The 19876-nt window shown below is 45.8% G+C and overlaps 1 protein-coding gene across 1 annotated transcript in view; it reads left to right on the top strand.

Moving 5' to 3' along the window:
* The window catches only part of LOC126212797 (uncharacterized), a 67838-nt gene that overhangs the window by 23688 nt on the left and 24274 nt on the right, over positions 1-19876 (top strand). The window contains exon 3 of the mRNA XM_049940198.1: positions 18990-19148. Within this exon, the coding sequence (XP_049796155.1) occupies positions 19147-19148 (2 nt within the window). The 5' untranslated portion in view covers positions 18990-19146. The remainder of the gene's footprint in view (positions 1-18989; positions 19149-19876) is intronic.

Raw genomic sequence — 19876 nt, forward strand, 5'->3', positions numbered from 1 at the left:
CCTTCCTCCTTCCTTTCAGCTTAATGTGAATCTTTCTGTTGCTGAATGTATGTGATGTATTCTATATTTGTGGCATTGTGATCGTGTAAGTGTATTGAGTGCTTCTAGGTCTGTGTTACTCCATTTCACTACTCCAAATGAGTACCGTAGGTCAATATTGGTATAGCGTAAGTATTTATAGCTTTTGTCTTGTTTCTTGATGTCAATTCTGTTTTCAGTATTTTTGTTAGTCTTTGTGTATATTTTTTCTTTCAGTTCTTCTTTAATATTTGTATTATCTATTACTATTTTCTGTCTGTATCCTAGATATTTATAGGCATCTGTTTTTTCCATCGCTTCTATGGAGTCACTGTGGTTATTCAATATGTAATCTTCTTGTTTAGTGTGTTTTCCCTTGACTATGCTATTTTTCTTACATTTGTCTGTTCCAAAAGCCATATTTATATCATTGCTGAATACTTCTGTTATCTTTAGTAATTGGTTGAGTTGTTGATTGGTTGCTGCCACTAGTTTTAGATCATCCATGTATAGCAAATGTGTGATTTTGTGTGGGTATGTTCCAGTAATATTATATCCATAATTTGTATTGTTTAGCATGTTGGATAGTGGGTTCATAGCAAGGCAGAACCAGAAAGGACTTAATGAGTCTCCTTGGTATATTCCACGCTTAATCTGTATTGGCTGTGATGTGATATTATCTGAATTTTTTTGGATATTAAGTGTGGTTTTCCAGTTTTTCATTACTATGTTTAGGAACTGTATCAATTTAGGATCTACTTTGTATATTTCCAATATCTGTAGTAACCATGAGTGGGGTACACTATCAAAAGCTTTTTGGTAATCAATGTATGCGGAGTGTAGCGGCCTTTGTTTAGTTTTAGCTTGATATGTCACCTCTGTATCTATTATCAGTTGCTCTTTACATCCTCGTGCTCCTTTGCAGCAGCCTTTTTGTTCTTCATTTATAATTTTGTTCTGTGTTGTATGTGTCATTAATTTCTGTGTAATGACTGAAGTTAATATTTTGTATATTGTTGGTAGGCATGTTATGGGGCGATATTTAGCTGGGTTTGCTGTGTCTGCTTGATCTTTAGGTTTCAGATAGGTTATTCCATGTGTAAGTGTATCAGGGAATGTGTACGGGTCTGCAATGTAACTGTTAAATAATTTATATCTAAAAACAGAGATGATGTGACTTACCAAATGAAAGTCCTGGCAGGTCGAGAGACACACAAACATGCACACAAAATTCAAGCTTTCGCAACAAACTGTTGCCTCATCAGGAAAGAGGGAAGGAGAGGGAAAGACGAAAGGATGTGGGTTTTAAGGGAGAGGGTAAGGAGTCATTCCAATCCCGGGAGCGGAAAGACTTACCTTAGGGGGAAAAAAGGACGGGTATACACTCGCGCACACACACACACATATCCATCCACACATATACAGACACAAGCAGACATATTTAAAGACAAAGAGTTTGGGCAGAGATGTCAGTCGAGGCAGAAGTGCAGAGGCAAAGATGTTGTTCAATGACAGGTGAGGTGTGAGTGGCGGCAACTTGAAATTAGCGGAGATTGAGGCCTGGTGGATAACGGGAAGAGAGGATATATTGAAGAGCAACTTCCCACCTCCGGAGTTCGGATAGGTTGGTGTTAGTGGGAAGTATCCAGATAACCCGGACGGTGTAACACTGTGCCAAGATGTGCTGGCCGTGCACCAAGGCATGTTTAGCCACAGGGTGATCCTCATTACCAACAAACACTGTCTGCCTGTGTCCGTTCATGCGAATGGACAGTTTGTTGCTGGTCATTCCCACATAGAATGCGTCACAGTGCAGGCAGGTCAGTTGGTAGATCACGTGGGTGCTTTCACGCGTGGCTCTGCCTTTGATCTTGTACACCTTCCGGGTTACAGGACTGGAGTAGGTGGTGGTGGGAGGGTGCATGGGACAGGTTTTACACCGGGGGCGGTTACAAGGGTAGGAGCCAGAGGGTAGGGAAGGTGGTTTGGGGATTTCATAGGGATGAACTGAGAGGTTACGAAGGTTAGGTGGACGGCGGAAAGACACTCTTGGTGGAGTGGGGAGGATTTCGTGAAGGATGGATCTCATTTCAGGACAGGATTTGAGGAAGTCGTATCCCTGCTGGAGAGCCACATTCAGAATCTGATCCAGTCCCGGAAAGAATCCTGTCACAAGTGGGGCACTTTTGTGATTCTTCTGTGGGAGGTTCTGGGTTTGAGAGGATGAGGAAGTGGCTCTGGTTATTTGCTTCTCTACCAGGTCGGGAGGGTAGTTGCGGGATGCGAAAGCTGTTGTCAGGTTGTTGGTGTAATGCTTCAGGGATTCCGGACTGGAGCAGATTCGTTTGCCACGAAGACCTAGGCTGTAGGGAAGGGACCGTTTGATGTGGAATGGGTGGCAGCTGTCGTAATGGAGGTACTGTTGCTTGTTGGTGGGTTTGATGTGGACGGACGTGTGAAGCTGGCCATTGGACAGGTGGAGGTCAACATCCAGGAAAGTGGCATGGGATTTGGAGTAGGACCACGTGAATCTGATGGAACCAAAGGAGTTGAGGTTGGAGAGGAAATTCTGGAGTTCTTCTTCACTGTGAGTCCAGATCATGAAGATGTCATCAATAAATCTGTACCAAACTTTGGGTTGGCAGGCCTGGGTAACCAAGAAGGCTTCCTCTAAGCGACCCACGAATAGGTTGGCGTACGAAGGGGCCATCCTGGTACCCGTGGCTGTTCCCTTTAATTGTTGGTATGTCTGGCCTTCAAAAGTGAAGAAGTTGTGGGTCAGGATGAAGCTGGCTAAGGTAATGAGGAAAGAGGTTTTAGGTAGGGTGGCAGGTGATCGGCGTGAAAGGAAGTGCTCCATCGCAGCGAGGCCCTGGACGTGCGGAATATTTGTGTATAAGGAAGTGGCATCAATGGTTACAAGGATGGTTTCTGGGGGTAACGGATTGGGTAAGGATTCCAGGCGTTCGAGAAAGTGGTTGGTGTCTTTGATGAAGGATGGGAGACTGCACGTAATGGGTTGAAGGTGTTGATCTACGTAGGCAGAGATACGTTCTGTGGGGGCTCGGTAACCAGCTACAATGGGGCGGCCGGGATGATTGGGTTTGTGAATTTTAGGAAGAAGGTAGAAGGTAGGGGTGCGGGGTGTCGGTGGGGTCAGGAGGTTGATGGAGTCAGGTGAAAGGTTTTGTAGGGGCCTAAGGTTCTGAGGATTCCTTGAAGCTCCGCCTGGACATCGGGAATGGGATTACCTTGGCAAACTTTGTATGTGGTGTTGTCTGAAAGCTGACGCAGTCCCTCAGCCACATACTCCCGACGATCAAGTACCACGGTCGTGGAACCCTTGTCCGCCGGAAGAATGACGATGGATCGGTCAGCCTTCAGATCACGGATAGCCTGGGCTTCAGCAGCGGTGATGTTGGGAGTAGGATTAAGGTTTTATAAGGATTGAGAGGCAAGGCTGGAAGTCAGAAATTCCTGGAAGGTTTGGAGAGGGTGATTTTGAGGAAGAGGAGGTGGGTCCCACTGCGACGGAGGACGGAACTGTTCCAGGCAGGGTTCAATTTGGATAGTTAATTTCAAGTTGCCGCCACTCACACCTCACCTGTCATTCAACAACATCTTTGCCTCTGCACTTCTGCCTCGACTGACATCTCTGCCCAAACTCTTTGTCTTTAAATATGTCTGCTTGTGTCTGTATATGTGTGGATGGATATGTGTGTGTGTGCGAGTGTATACCCGTCCTTTTTTCCCCCCTAAGGTAAGTCTTTCCACTCCCGGGATTGGAATGACTCCTTACCCTCTCCCTTAAAACCCACATCCTTTCGTCTTTCCCTCTCCTTCCCTCTTTCCTGATGCGGCAACAGTTTGTTGCTAAAGCTCGAATTTTGTGTGTATGTTTGTGTTTGTTTGTGTGTCTGTCGACCTGGCAGCACTTTCATTTGGTAAGTCACATCATCTTTGTTTTTAGATATGTTTTTCCTACGTGGAATGTTTCCCTCTGTTAAATAATTTAGTTAGATGTGAATGTGTTGAGGTGAACTTCTTTAGACAGAAATTTGCTATTTTATCTTTTCCAGGGGCTTTCCAATTGTGCGTAGAATTAATTGCTCGGGTGACTTCATGTTGCAAAATTATCACTTCAGGCATTTGTGGTATCATCTTGTATGAGTCTGTTTCTGCTTGTATCCACCGTGCATGCCTGTTATGTTGTACCGGGTTTGACCATATGTTGCTCCAGAAGTGTTCCATGTCTATTATGTTTGGTGGATTGTCTATTTTAATGTGTGTGTTATCTATTGTCTGGTAAAATTTCTTTTGGTTTGTGTTGAATGTTTGGTTTTGTTTCCTTCTATTTTCACTTTTTTTGTATTTATTATTATTATGTTTTCAGATAGGCTTTCAAACACAAATTTGGTATTATTTGGAGGGTGGTTGTGCAATCGTATTCCACACTGGAGCAGAGTTTTCTGATATACAGGATTTCTGGGTTCGGAGACAGGAATATTTTTACAGTTTTTGGTTCTATGACTATTCGTAGAGCTGTTTGCTGATGTGCACTCAGTCGTGGTAAATATATTGTCAGGAATCTTTGTACATATTATTGTCGAGACGTGTTTTTGAGTTTGGAATGCAGTTTGAGTGCAGGGTGCATTTCCCAGAATGTTACTCCCCACCTGATGGCAACCTGGATATGCCTCTAGTGGTGTCTTTCTGTTACAGCTTATTTCTAGCACCACAGCTTATAGAAATCAAATTATAGTTTAGCTGTTAAGTGTGCTCCAGTTTAAATCAATTCAGGTAGAGAAAGATAACGGTGGGAGTAGGACAGGGCTCGGTTTTTTTCCCTACTGGTAATTTACTGGTATTTGGCGGCACACTTCAGGCGAGCCGTACAAAATGTAGAAATACGTACAAAAGTGAATAGAAGAGCGATTAATGCTGACAACACACTATTAGTAACAGAGAACATAATGTAGCTGTGAACACTACTTACAAAAATTAAGAGTCGGCAGTGATTTTGGTTCTCAAAATGAATTTTAGTGAAGTCAGATACACGATTATTGCTGAAGCTCCCAAAGATCTGATTAGGTATTACAATTAACACCGTACCCACGGAAAGGTTATCAAAATATAAATGTTGTGCCATTCAGACCAGTGATAAATTCCACCAGACCTGGGAAATCAGTAGCAGAACTGAAAAGACTACTGCTGTCTTTTTAAACGAGACCTTTCTTTACCATCTGTAATTTAAACTCGGAACTAAGGCGGCTCTTCCGAACAAACGAGTGCTGTACAGTACCGATACTCTCGTACAGACTGGAGATGCGGACAACTAATGAGGCAATAACAAAGAAGGCTGAAGCATTTGAAGTGTAGTTGTGATGACGAGTGTTAGAAATTTTCTGGATGCAAAGAATTATCGACAAAGACATTCTGAGGCAAAAGGAATACGGGGACACGATTAGAACCGGAAAACTAGTGTACTGTGGCCATATTAAGGCAAGACAAAGATACGGTGTTCTAAGGCTTGTAATCGGAGGTAAAGTTGTAGGGAAAAAACCAGTGGCTTCAGAATGTGAGGAAGAAGTTCAGATAAACTTTCCTGCAGCTGTTTGAATCTGCAAAGTCAGGACCAAGATTAGCTCTAATGACGGCCACCTTGTGCAGAAAGATGGCACTCGAGAAGGAGAATGCAGAGATTATGGCTGCAGAAACTGATGAAGCTTTGGGTGGGTAGGGGGAGTGGGAAGAGTAAAGGGGCGACGAGGGACCAGTTTGCACGGGTCTGTAACAGTCAGGCTGCAGAACGAACGTGCGGAAGGGGAAGAGCCTCGTTCGGTGACAGAACGACGCGGGGGACGGCGGACCGGCAGTAAGGAGTCGAGGTACGGAACGAAACCGAGTCGAATAGGAGGAGGGACGCAACGGCGCTAGGTAGCGGTCGCGGGGTGGGCTGGGATCGGAGTGGGTTACTGCGAGATCGCGCGTGACGTACGTGGAGCGCCAGTCTCGACCGGGCGGCCTAGCGTGCCGGAACACCGACTGCAGACCCGGGCAGAGGTGCCGGCTGTCAGGGAGTGGGTGGGTGGCCGCCCGTCACGACCGAGGGTGGACAGCGGAGCCGTGCGAGTGAGCCGCCCGCTGTGAGAATGTGGGATCCGGCAGTCCGGTCGACTGCGGTCAGGAAAACTGTTGGCTGAGCCAACTGGGTGGGAATTGAGCTGGTTGCTGCCTCTTTTGGGTGGAGCGAGACAACAATGGGGGGGGGGGGTGTCAAAGAAACCAAATGGTAATCTGAGTGCTCTCTCTCTCTCTCTCTCTCTCTCTCTGTGTGTGTGTGTGTGTGTGTGTGTGTGTGTGTGTGTGTGTGTGTGTGTGTGTGTGTGTGTGTGTGTGGACCACTGTGAAGTGCATGGCAGAGAGTATGAGGTTTGTCCAGAAAATACGTATAAAAGTTGAAGAATAACTTTATTTTACAATTATTCAGGTATTACAATACGGTCTCCTTCAAAGTACTCGCCCTGAGACGCGATACACTTCTGCCAACGCCGTTTCCACTGTCGATAACATTGCTGAAAGTCTTCAGTTGTGATGTCGTTCAGTTGGCGTGTCGTTTCCGCCTCGGTGGCTTCCACATCTCCCAAGTGCCGCCCCCGAAGCACCATTTTGCGTTTCGGGAACGTGAAGAAGGCACACGGGGCTAAATTGGGTGAATAAGGCGGGTGGTCTGTCACGGTGATTCAGCTTCGGGCCAAAAACTCGCGGACAACGAGCGACGTGTGAGCGAGCGCATTGTCGTGACGAAGGATCCACCTGCCCCCTTTTGCCAACTCCGGTCGAACTCGGGCCGCACGAGCTCTGAGACGTGTCAGAACTTCGACGTAAAAATTTCCGTTCACTCTCTGGCCTGGAGGGACAAATTCCTTGTGAACAATGCCCCTAGAATCAGAGAAAGCAATCGACATTGTCTTGACATTGGAGCTCGATTTTTGTGACTTTTTTGTTCTCGGTTGTCCTGCTAGTTTCCATTCCTCGCTTTGAGATTTGAGCTCCACATCGAATTCGTAAAACCGGGACTCGTCTCCCGTGATGACTCGGTCGAGAAAGTCCCCTCGTTCCTCTGCTTGCAACCGATCCTCACAGCACTCGACCCTCTTCGCTTTCTGTTCTGGCGTCGAGAGCTTCGGTACAATTTTTGCACACAATTTCTTCATTTCAAATTCTTGTGTCAGGATTTCGCGAACGATTGTTTTGGGGATTGACAGCTCGTCAGCAATCATTCTGACCGTCAATCTACGGTCTTTAAGAACACAAACCTGAATTCGTTCGACATTTGCATCGCAACTCGATGTCGACGGGCGTCCCGGGCGAGGGTCACCGTTCACTTCTTCTCGGCCGTCCCGGAACCTTTTTAACCACTCGTTCACGGTCGGTTCCTTCAGAGAATTGTCTCCGTTAACCTTTCTCGAACACTCAAAAATCTCACTGCCATTCTTGCCTAGCTTTGCAAGAAACTTGATGTTGACCCGCTGTTCCTCAATGCTGACGGTAGGTGAAAAGGATAACTGTCAACAAGCTGCTGCACACTCCCAACTTCACGCTGAGTGCTCTGACTCGAACTGAGCATTGATGGGATCGATTACAGCAGTAGTCCCACCTGGCGGTGACTGCAACCTGTAACATAAAGACATTATTCAACTGACCGATGACCGTAGCAGTCTGGTCCCTTTAATCCCACAAACCATTATTCAACTTTTATACGTATTTTCCGGACAAACCTCGTACATCCCATTATTGTACAATTTAGTGGGATTTCTTCCCATTCCATTGATGCAGAATGCGTGGGAAGAATTCCTCTGTGTATGCCGCGATTAATCTAGTCTCGTGTGCCCTAAAGCAAAACAAAACAAACAATCTAGTCTTGTCCTCGTGATGCCCACGTGAACAATAAGTAGGGACTTGTCGGATATTTCAAAAGCCATCATTTACACTCGGTTCTCAAAACTTTGTAAGTAGACTTTCTCAGGATGTTTTACGTCTGTCTTGTTTGAGAATCTTCACGTAAGTCTCCAAAATGAGTAGTTCAGATGATAAAATAAAATTTATATGAGCAAAAGTGAAAAGTGAAACTGGAAATACCCGAATTAATCCGAGGACGTTGTCGTTAAAGGAATCCCGATAAGTACGGGCAAATCACAATTACGCCACGTGCTGCCGAAGAAATTAATACTGCGACAGATTCCCTCGAATCCGGAAATTCTCATAGAGTTGATACTATCTCGTAAAGTAGCAAAATAATGTTCTTCACATATATACGATGTGTTCGATCACGTATCCGTTACAGCACTTTCGTTAATGGTATTTTCAGAAGGACTGAAAAACTGAACCTTCTGTCGGGCTACAACTGTGTGCCAAACCTCACCGTTCGCAGGCGCCTGCCCGAGACCTGCTCTCAGAGCTTCGTTATCGAGTCCGCCTACGAGGGCGGGCTGTGTACGCGTCCCGGGTTCGGCAGGTTTCGTATCGGCGCACACACTGCCACAGTGGGAAAGTTCGTCCCGAAGACGTGGATATGCTGTTGCTTGACCCCTTTACGGTGAATGCAGTCAGACAGATATTAATAACTGCTCACCAGTCTCACTACTTACTTCCTTCTAAGAGATAGTGCAAGATGTTGGAGAATTGTTGGGAATATATTCTCTAGTACAGTTTGGACGAGAAGAGAATAGAAGCTTTCGAAATGTGGTGCTACAGAAGAATGCTGAAGATAAGGTGGGTAGACCACGTAACTAATGAGGAAGATTCAGGATTGGGGAGAAGAGAAGTTTGTGGCACAACTTGACTAGAAGAAGGGATCGGTTGGTAGGACATGTTCTGAGGCACGAGGGGATCACAAATTTAGCATTGGAGGGCAGCGTGGAGGGTAAAAATGGTAGAGGGAGACCGAGAGATGAATATACTAAGCAGATTCAGAAGGATGTAGGTTGCAGTAGGTACTGGGAGATGAAGAAGCTTGCACAGGATAGAGTAGCAGGGAGAGCTGCATCAAACCAGTCTCAGGACTGAAGACCACAACAACATCGACAACAACATTTTCTCTGGTGTTTCAGCAGATATTTGCAATTTCATTGTTACGTTGTGGGTTGGAGTCAGATTAGACAAATATTTCTCATCACGTCTTTCATGCGATGCTCACTGATGAGAGAAAGCACCGATATGTTTCCCATTATGGCCTGAGGTGCTGGAGTAGTTGATCGTGTGTGTGTGTGAGGTGTGGGCAGTCGTGTGTGTGTTGTGTGTTCTTGCTCTTGTGTACGAATGGTGTGTTTGTCTTTTTTACTGACAAAGACTGTGGCCTAAAGCATTACATAAATGTCTTTTAATTGTGCCAGTATGCAACTTAACGTGTCTTCTTTACGGTAAGTAGCAATCTGTCTTCACCTACATTGTTGATATTCCTACTTGGAGTTTTCACTGTTTGATTTTTGGCATTCTTCTGTAGTGCCACATCTCAAAAGCTTCAATTCTCTTCTGTTTCAGTTTTCCCACTGTCCGTGCTTCAGTACCGTACAATCTTAAATTAAAGCCCTCGTTTGACATCTGTAGACTCTTTGCCCGGGTCCGTCTGCTTTTTATGTCCCTCTCGCTTCGTACGTAGTGGATTTTATTCCTTAACGTCATCTACTTTGTGACCTCCACGTCTGATGTCGAGTTTTTTGCTCTTCTCGTGTCTACTACTTCTCATTACTTTTGTCTTTTTCCAGTTTACTCTCAACAGTAGGGGCAAAAGACTACATCCCTGTCGTACATCCTTTTCAGTCTGAGCACTTCATTCTCGGTCTCCCAGTCCAATTGTTCCCTCGCAGATATCGTATGTCGCCCACCTTTCTCTGTAGGTTGCCCCTATTTTCCCCAGAATTTCAAACGTGTCGTACCGTATCACATTATCGAACTCTTTTTCTAGATTGACAAATCTTAAGAACGTATCTCGATATTTCTTAAGTCTCGGTTCCATTACCGAGCACAGTGTCAGAAATGCCTTTTCGGTGCCTCTATCTTCCGTGGAGCCAGACTGATCGTCATCTTAGGGATCTCAAATTTTCTTTTCCATTCTCCCGTACATTATTGTCGTCAGCAGCTCGGACGCACGAGATATTTGGCCGATCGTGCGATAGTTTTCGCACGTATCTGCTGTTGCTATCTTCGGAATTGTGTGGATGATATTTTTCCAAAAGTCTCATAGTTTCTACACACCCATTCGAATAGTTTGGTTGCCATTTTTCCCAAAGGTTGTAGAAATTCTGGCAGAACATTATCTATCCCTTCCACTGTATTTGATCTGAAGTCGTTCCAAGTTCTTTCGAATTCTGACTCTAATACTGGATCCCGTATGTCTTCGTTGTGAACTCCAGTTTCTTTTTCTGTCATCAGATAAGTTGCCTCCTTCATAGAGGCCATAACTGTACACTTTCCACCCCTCCTCTCCCTCTTCTGCATTTAACAGTGGAACTCCCATTGCATTCGCAATGTTAGCACCCTTGCTTTTAACTTCACCAGTCTGAGTCAGTGCTTCCAGTGACATCCCCCCTCCCCTCCACAATTTCTTCACTTTTTCCTGCAGCCATTTTGCCACAATTGCCCTGCACTTCCTATTTATTTCATTTGTAAGTCGTACACATTCCTCTGTTTCCGGGAATATTTTTGTACTTATTCGTTTTGTGGATCAGTTGAAGTATTTCTTCTGTCGCTCGAGATTTCTTCAATGCAATCTTCCGTGTACTTACGTCTGCCTGTCCGACATTTGTGATCGGCCATTTTAGATACGCTCATTCCTCATCTAGTGCAGTGCCCGCTACGGTTCTCGTCGTCGCAGTATCCGTACCGTTAACGAACTTCGGCGTCTCTCGTCATTCCTCCGTACTTCAGTATCCCACTCCCTTCCGCACCGATTCTCCTGTAAGATTCTCTTAAACTTCAGTGTACTCTCCATCATTACTTAATTGTGGTCATCTGCTTCTGGGTACGCCTTTTGTGCAATATCCGATTTCGGAATCTCTGTCCGACCGCGATTTAATCGGGCCGGAATCTTTCCGTGTGTCTGTGTCTTTATTCGAGTATAAAGCCTCTTCTTGTGATTCTTAAACAGAGTATTCGATGTTACTGTCTGAAAATTATTGCAGAACTGAATTAGTCTTTCTTCTGTCTCATTCCTAAACCTTTCTTCTGTTCCTTCCCCTACAACCGCATTCCAATTGTCCGCGATTATTGGGTTTTCATCTCACGTTATGCAAAGAATTACCCGTTCGATATCCTCGTATACATTCTCTGTTTCTCCGTCTTCTGCTCGCAGCATCGTAATGCACACCCGAACTACCACTGTCCGCCTCGGTCTGCTGCCGACTCGGACGGGAACGACGCTGTCGCCGAACTGTTCGCAGTAGCTCCCTCCCTCGCTGCCCTACCTCCCCATTCGTAACGAATCCTGCCTCTGTCGATATTACACTATATCTGTGTGACCAGAATTCCTTTCCATTTGACTTCACTGACCCCCACTATATCTAGATCCAGTCTTTGTGTTTCCCTTTTCAGATTTCACAGCTTTAATACTACGTTCGAACTTCTGAAATTCCTCGCACGGACCCTCGGACTATCATCCTCCCGTCAGTTATTCCGCCTTTTTCTCACGGTCACCTTCCGCGTGGCAGTCACCTCCGAGAGGTCTGAACGGATAACTGATCTGGAATCTTTTTGCCGACGGAGAGACCGTCACGCCACTTTTCTAATTAAAAGCCACACGTCCTGCGGATACGTGCTACGTACCTTTAATACGGTGTCTTCCACTGTCTTCTGCACTGTCACACCGTCGATGACTCCTCCCGAAGACACGAGTGTGCCCGTAACTGTGTCTGCTCCTCTGCCTCCTTTGACAGAGCCGTCGACACAGCGAGGGTGACTTCTTGCCGGAAGTTTTCGGCTGCTGTTGCTGGTGATTTCTATTCGGAATGTAAGCAGTGGCCGGGTTTGAACTGGAACTTGTGACGTTGCAGTAACTAATCGGTGATGCTACCCCCTAGACCGCGGGTCACAGGTAACCTACTTCTCTCAAAATAAGGTACTTAGTTTCAGAAGCTGCTCCTCTTTCTGTCAGTTGCGTGTGGACCGTCAGTGAATTTAGGCGGATCACAGTAAGCACCACGCAGTTAGAAATAACGCACGAGTGTTAATGGTTAAATGAAACAGAGTATTCTAAATTTTTAGGTGTTTATTTTGATAAGGACTCCAAGTATTTGTGTATTACCGCTCTTTTTTAAATGTCTGAGCTCTGAATCTTTTATTTTTCAGATAGTATGAGATTTTGAAATAGTTGGCTTCCTTTGCCTGTTATTGTTCACTGACGTCTTGCGGCATCGTAGTCCGAGTTAAAAAAGTGTTTACTTAGTTTTTTAGATCTTTCCACGTTCAGTGGATCATATTTGTGAGTACTAACTGTAATATGGAATGAGTCGGTTTTGCAGTTACAGTTCATCTGCTCAGTAGAAAATGTGGCATTGTTAATGTATCCATTTTTCTTGTTGTTGAGCTCTGTGGTTGTGAATTTTATTGCTTTCGAGAATACGAGCCACTTTGTTATGTATTTTTATTAAGTATGTATTAAACGAACTGAAGCAAAAGCTCAGGATGTAAAGAAAAATACGTACCAGTGGGGCCCTTTCTTGTACTTCTAACAGTAATATGGCTACATGCTGACCAATTAGGTGATTTATTAAGTTTTTTTATCATCATCATCGTCATTATTATTATTTAAAGAAACCCCTACTTTGCTTTGAGACTCCTTTCTGTACCACAAAAAGGCTGAATGATCGGTAATGTATGCCATTTCTCTCTACGGTATTTTATTTGTGAATGTTGCTGTTGTTTTAAAACTGTTGTCGACTGTCGGCAGCAAACTTCATTGGGGTCTAAATGTGCTGCAAGTTTGTTGTGGGTACGGTCACCTGTTTGAAGAGCTGTCTGCTGGAGGTTCCACACACTGTTCTCACTCCACACTTCTGTGCAACAAACGATTCCTTTCCCTCTGACGACTTACCCCAGGTATGATCCCGTAGGTTATTAGTGAACAAAAGTAGGAAAAGTGATTCGACCTTTTTGCTTTTTGACCTCCGTAATCTGATGTTACACGTAACACAAAATGTATAGAGCTTAAGATTTATAATGTGTGACTCGTAATTCCGGTTCTCGTAAGTATAAACACAGAACTGTTTAATAAGAATAATGCGTGGTGCTTACGCTACAACCTCTTCCGGACAGCTCTTTAAACAGCCGAGCATACTGACAACAAATAGGCCGACAGCACATTTAGTCCCGTACGAAGTTTGCTGCCGACAGTGTGCCACGACACTAAAACGGCGACAGTGCTCTTAAATGTAATACTAAAGGGATAAACGACTAACCACCTCTTGGCCTTAGTGTACTTCGTAAAGGAGTGAGGTATTCAGCTACGAAGGGCAGTCAAAAAGTTTGATTTTGAGGATGGTACTGCAGCACACTGTGAGCCCAGCGTGGGTATATAAGCCCCGACACGTAGGTGAGGCAACGGTACGGCGCTCGTGTCTCTCCGACGGGTGTGCGTTAAATGCAGTAATGTGAACTGTGCCGACATTGTTACCGAATGTCTTCCCTCGGCTGCCGGAGGACGGGCACCAGTAGATACCTTACCTGTCATAAAACGGGCAGCACGAGTGTCCAAAAATGCCGCAGTGAGACGGTGCGGAGAGTTCCCCGCCAGTCGCAGTTCGGCACGAGATGCGGGTCGCCGTGGGAGGCACTCGAGCACCTGCCGTGTTCTCCCGATTTCTCCCCCGTTTAATTATCGCGCCGTCAGTCCCTTACGAAAGGCCTCGGGAGGTCGACGATTCCCGTCGGACGAGGATGTGCGGCAGGCGGTTACGGTGTCCTTCGCGCGGCGGGACGCGGTGCTTCACCGAAGGGGCGCTGTCGACCCGCAGCGTCGGTGGGACGGCTGCCTAGGTGCTCGCAGCGATTTTGACCGACCGGTGTACTGATTCTGGACTGCAGGACATTTGGAGGTGAACTTTTTGATCATCTGTAACATAGAACTTCTCGACCGGCTACTCGTTGTGATGTAAAGGATTTAATGGATACTAAAATTAAACACGAACCAAAATTGTAATTGCTCGATGTGTGTGGCTCAGTGGTTAGGCGCTAGACTACAAATCCGAAGGTCTCGGGTTCGATTAACCGAGCTGCACTGCGATTCAGAATTTGCGTCAAACTGCAGGCCCCCTGTAATTGGGCTGTGTGTTTCAGTTCTCCAGATCGGCGGACGGCTGCCTCCGACAGGACTGTCCCCGGCACGGCACTCTCGTGTTCAAAACAACTCCGGGATTCTGTGACAAGTCCTCCTCCTCAGTAGGAGAATTTTTCAACATGTGCATGCAGGAGAGAGAGAGAGAGAGAGAGAGAGAGAGAGAGAGAGAGAGAGAGAGAGAGGGAGAGAGAGAACCATTGAACTATATTCAGTACAAATAATGGAAAAAAAATTGAAATATCACATAAAGGATTAACGCGTAGTCATACTTTCTGCCGAGAATGTGTACTGTGATTGTAAAACCGATCCATTCCACGTCGTAGTGAGAGGTTGGAGTAAAGATACAAAGAACGTGCGAACGACTGGTTCTGTCATCCGTTCTGTCAAGTAGCTCTCCGCTGTTCACTGTGGGCGGGTTGCTTACGTGTAGAGCGAACGGTAAAGGCCCGGGGACCGATCCGCAGTGCGCGACTCACTTCGCAGTAGCCGGACGAGAACTGTGCCCTTCGGAAAAGTCGTTCCCCACGTGTTCGCTCTCCTTAACCGGATACCTGCCTCGGACGTACAATTGTCGGAGACTGTTGGCGGACTCTGCTGGCCGTATTGAGATTTGACTACTATTACTGTTCTGTTCTCTACTCGAGCTTAGAAAAACGAATATCGTACTGCTGACGAGAGGGGCCAGTAATGTGCGTTTCAGTTTGCAGGTACTCGTCTGCCTCTGCCTGCAGGCTGCGCGTCGACTGTGTTTGTGCCGAACTGGGGGCGCCTCTCCTGCACTCCTGGGAGAGGACGCGAGGGATTGCCGAGGTCATTTCGGTCTTCCGTCGTCCTTGTGTAAGTTGGCTCGGACACCCTCAGATTTCTTGCAATATTTGCTTGTGAATGTCTGTGCTGACCAAAAGTGCCCAAGAGAGGAATTTTTTCATGGATATTTCTTGGTCTCAATCATATTCACATAATAATAATAATAATAATAATAATAATAATAATATATGCAACATCGTATGGTTTTGCACCTACTCAAAAATGGAGAGTGCTACAGTATTAGATTTCAGACACATTGCAAATATATTTTCTAAACATGCTATGAACTTTATATTACTTTTCAATTTACGTAAATATTTTCTAATTGCTCAGTTTTTCCTCAGAACTGTAAGGGGGCAATCAAAAAGTTTTCATTTGAAGGTCATACGGGCAGAGATCGGTTTCCCACTGGTGCAAAATTGTGGCAGCATTGAGGTCATCATCTGACTGACACGTGGGGTTGACGGTGTCTGTTCAGTTTACACCCTGTTCCACTGCGTGAAGAAATCCGTAACTGCCTGCTGCACGTCCTCTTCCGACAGGAATTGCCGGAACTTCGGGGCCTTTTTTTGAGGGACCGAACGTGTGACAGTCACACAGGAAGAGGTACAGACTGTAGGGCAGGTACACGACTGTCTCCCAGTCGAGGGGGCGTAACTTCCGCATTACGAAATTTGTGACGAGGGGGTATGCTTTATCGCGAAGTGGCAGTGCCCCATTCTGAGGTGTGTTTTTTGACGGATGTGCTGCCTTGTAGACATTCTTCGTTTCCTGACTGTGTTCGTGCTTCGGCAGGCAGGAAAAGACTGATGGCACCTCGGTCCCGGTTGGACCCCTTTGGTAATAACGTCACCGTAGTTCACATTTCGGCTCGTGCCGCACACGTGTCGGAAAGACACGAATGCGACACTCGTCCCTCGCCTGTGTGACGTGTTTATACACGCGTGTCGGAGTTGCTCTGTTTTGCATACAAGCTGCAGCAACGGCCTCAAACGGAAACGCTTTGATGGTTCATTATACATTATGCTTTACTAATATTACAGTGTATTGAGAGGAAGGCATATTGCATAATATTCAGCAGGACACAGAAAAAAACAGTTGGACACATTTTTCTTAGTATCCAGTGGAACACATGTAAGATTTTTTATTCTGCCTGAAATAACATTACTACAGTTAAAAATGTTACATTATGTTGTACTTTTATTAGTCCTCTTTCATTTTTTGCACAACATACAATAGAATAGGAAGCAAGTTAGTTGAGCAGTTATATATTGTTGATATATATTTTATACTGTATACTATAATACCGCAAAAGTCTATATAAATAATTATATAACACATGAAAACTTATTTTCTTGAAGTTGTTATACATGCATAAGCACAATATAGAGTTTCTGTATTGACAAAAAATTAAATTGTGTATATGTGTCTCTGAAAACAACCTGTGGTCTGGAAACACCTCATGTCGGTGAATTGTCAGAATTACTGCAAAATTTTAAAAGGGTCCTAAGACATGTTGCTACCCTAAGAATTCATATAAGCAATGGCAAATTAAATAAGCCTCCAATCGAACTTTCCAACTTTAAAATTTGATAAAGTATCTATGGCAAGATGGCAAGAAAACACACGTTCTTCAACGGTTAGCAGTTTAACGGTGACAAAAACGAAACAAACGAACAAAGGAGCTAAACTGAAACATTGACGTCAATACGTATGACACACACCAACATTACTACTGACGCTGGCTGAGATGAACGAAACAGTGGAATTTCGGGAGAGTCCACTCGAAGGGAAGTAACCCAGGCAGGCGAACAATCGTACGGCACGTACGTCTATCGATGAAACGGCACTGCGGAGAGACTTTTTGAACACCGCGTATTTCCATTGTTCTTCTGCTGTCGAACTAGTTGCTCGAGACACTTTTTGGAAAACGTGTTCAAAACTGCTTCGCAACGTCGTCTGTCTGGACCTCTGGACGCCCCCCCACCCCCTCCCCGCCTCCCCTCTCCCAAATGAATCCAGACATCCCAGTCGACAGTCAAATAAAATCTCACATTTTGGATGGGATCGAGACTGGCCGATCTAGGGAGCCAGTCGAGGTGCGACACGAGGCACGACTGGCACCTTCTCAGGAGCGTCATCGTGAAGCTGTAGAAAACGGGGAAATGTTCGGTTACCGAGAATTTGAAATAAGCCTCCTGGTTTGTTTTCACAGTAACACAAGTGAACGGTCAGGTTGTGGTACAAAAAAGACCGCAAAATCTCACTGAAGCACTTTGGACCAGAACTGCAGCTTCCAGATCGTGGGGGTTAAATGCCTCGTCGACCTGCCAGTACATTCGGTGGTAAAGAGGCTAAATAGTGATACATCTGGCCGTACGACGTGCCTCGAACTGTCCGCCGTCGAGTCCGTGTCGTCCGACCTGTCGGAGAGGCGCGGCTCCTCGTGCTGTCGCGAGCGGTGGCTTTCTGCGGGATAACCGACTAGAAGCGTCTGTTATGCAGTGTTCGCTCTGCAGTGTTCTTTGCAAAACTGGACGAGATCGGCTCGTGTTCATCGAAGGTCGCGATTCTCGTAACGTTCGAAACCTATTGTCACCACTGAGGTCAGATCGTCGTCTCTGTTTGCTGTCGGTTAGGACCTTTTTACGACCACAGTTCGCACGCCGTCATTACGTGGCCGTCCCTCGTAGACACGTCGGTACACCGATTGACTGCGCAACTTCGTTCGTGTTGCAGTCGTCGGCACATCCGAACGGGATAGTTCCTTTCTGCTCTCCTGTTACGTCGTAACAGTGCCGTCTCGTCAGGGCTGTAGCATTAATGAGGGTACCTATTCTACGAAGTGGAACGTCATCTCGAATTCAGTAGAAATGTCAGTTACCTCGAATATCTCCGTACGGTTCCGTTTTTGTCGATTCTCGACGCAGTCGTCCTACTGTGCAGTGCCCCCGATTATTCTGTCGGACTCTGTTCCAGTGCAGCGGATAGACTGCTGTAAGGGAAGTCGCATTCTGTATCGACCGGCTACGAAGTCGTGTAACAATGTTTTTGATAATTATTCTGTGTTTTAATGTTTCTTGTAAAGTTTTGTAAAATCATTTAAAGAGAACTCTTATCTACAATGTCTTCATAACTCACGACAACTCGGCAGGTGACGTACGGAGGTAAAGGTAAGTAATTGAAAAACAGAATTTATAACCAGCTTCTTCAGTTTCTTCTTCTCCGGGATGAAACTGATGTCATTTGAAGCTCTTCTTCCGCGTAGCGGTCTCCTTCTCTGTAGTTCCCGTCACGCCGAGCCACAGTGGCGAACTGTAAACGATTTCTCCGGTGCGAGTAAAGATAACCGTTCGACGTTGTGTGTCCCTGGTGGACTGTGTTCACATTTCTCCTTCTGTATCTGGACATCAATTGAAAATCAAACGTGTGCACAGTAGAAATTCCTTTCGATAATTCCAACTAAAATCAAATATCTCCACGGGAAATTTTTATTGATATAGTAGGAGGTTGCTACCTTAAAAACAAACATAAACCTCTGCAGTGGTGGCCCACCTTGCTGCACTGCGTGAATACAACACACACACACACACACACACACACACACACACACACAACCATCTGCTCTGTGGGGGTGGCTGATACCCATAATACCCAGTGATCTTCCACCACACGTACAGCATTCATCCTGAAGAGCGTGAGACGCCTGCAGTTGGCAGTGACAGCTGTCTGCGTTTTGCACGAACAAAACTTTATCCCTAAAAAAGATCCCTCACATGCCTCTCAACGGTATCTGCGTCTCCAGTGTCACATCAGTCCCGTGTCGTTCCAGAGCGCCGTAACACCACGTCGGGGAGTCTCGCCTGCCGTCTCCTCCGCCGGAGCCCGAAGTGACGCCGCCCTGCCGCCGACTCCGAGGCGCCGTCTGCCGCTAGCGGGGGATATGGAGGACGCGCAGATGTGAGACCCGAGTTCTTCTGCACCTCAGAATGTGAGTTTATCTGACTTGCATAAGACCCACTCTAATTCAAACTACGTATTTGACCTAGTTCTCACCTGCCTTGTTGCAAGAACACATACACAGAGAAGGGGAGGGGGGGGGGGGAGGGAGAGGGAGGGGGGGAGAGAGAGAGAGAGAGAGAGAGAGAGAGAGAGAGAGAGAGAGAGAGAGAGAGAGAGATGTTTACACAGGTTATCGCTATGGTAGCTCTAAAAAATCAAAAGTTGTCAGTTGTGTATGCGATTACTAGAAGAAAACATTAAATTTCAGTTACAGAATAAATTGTACAAATCTAAATGCTGTCAGTTTAACTAAATAATTAGTGATTACAATCACGAACAACTTAAATTCGAACCATCACATAGCTAATGTGGGGTAGGGAACCGAAGACTGTATATTTTGGCAGAACACACGACAGGTCTGCCAGAGCGACTGCCCACACTACACTCGTCCGTCCCGTGCTCGAATATCACCGTGCGGTGCAGACTCGGTGCCGCGTAGGGTCGACGGAGGACGTCGAACGGGTTCGCAGGTGGGCAGCTCGTTTTGCACCGTCACAAAATAGGAGAGTGAGCGTCAGAAATACGACACACTCGTCGAGGTTGCTTTTGTCGAGACGGGTGCATTTTTTGTCACATCGACATCTTTTCACGAAATTTCGATCGCCGGCTTTCTCCTCTGGAGGTGAAAATACACTCCTGGAAATTGAAATAAGAACA

Source organism: Schistocerca nitens, chromosome 11 (assembly GCF_023898315.1).
Source record: "Schistocerca nitens isolate TAMUIC-IGC-003100 chromosome 11, iqSchNite1.1, whole genome shotgun sequence".
Classification (NCBI taxonomy): Eukaryota; Metazoa; Arthropoda; class Insecta; order Orthoptera; family Acrididae; genus Schistocerca; species Schistocerca nitens.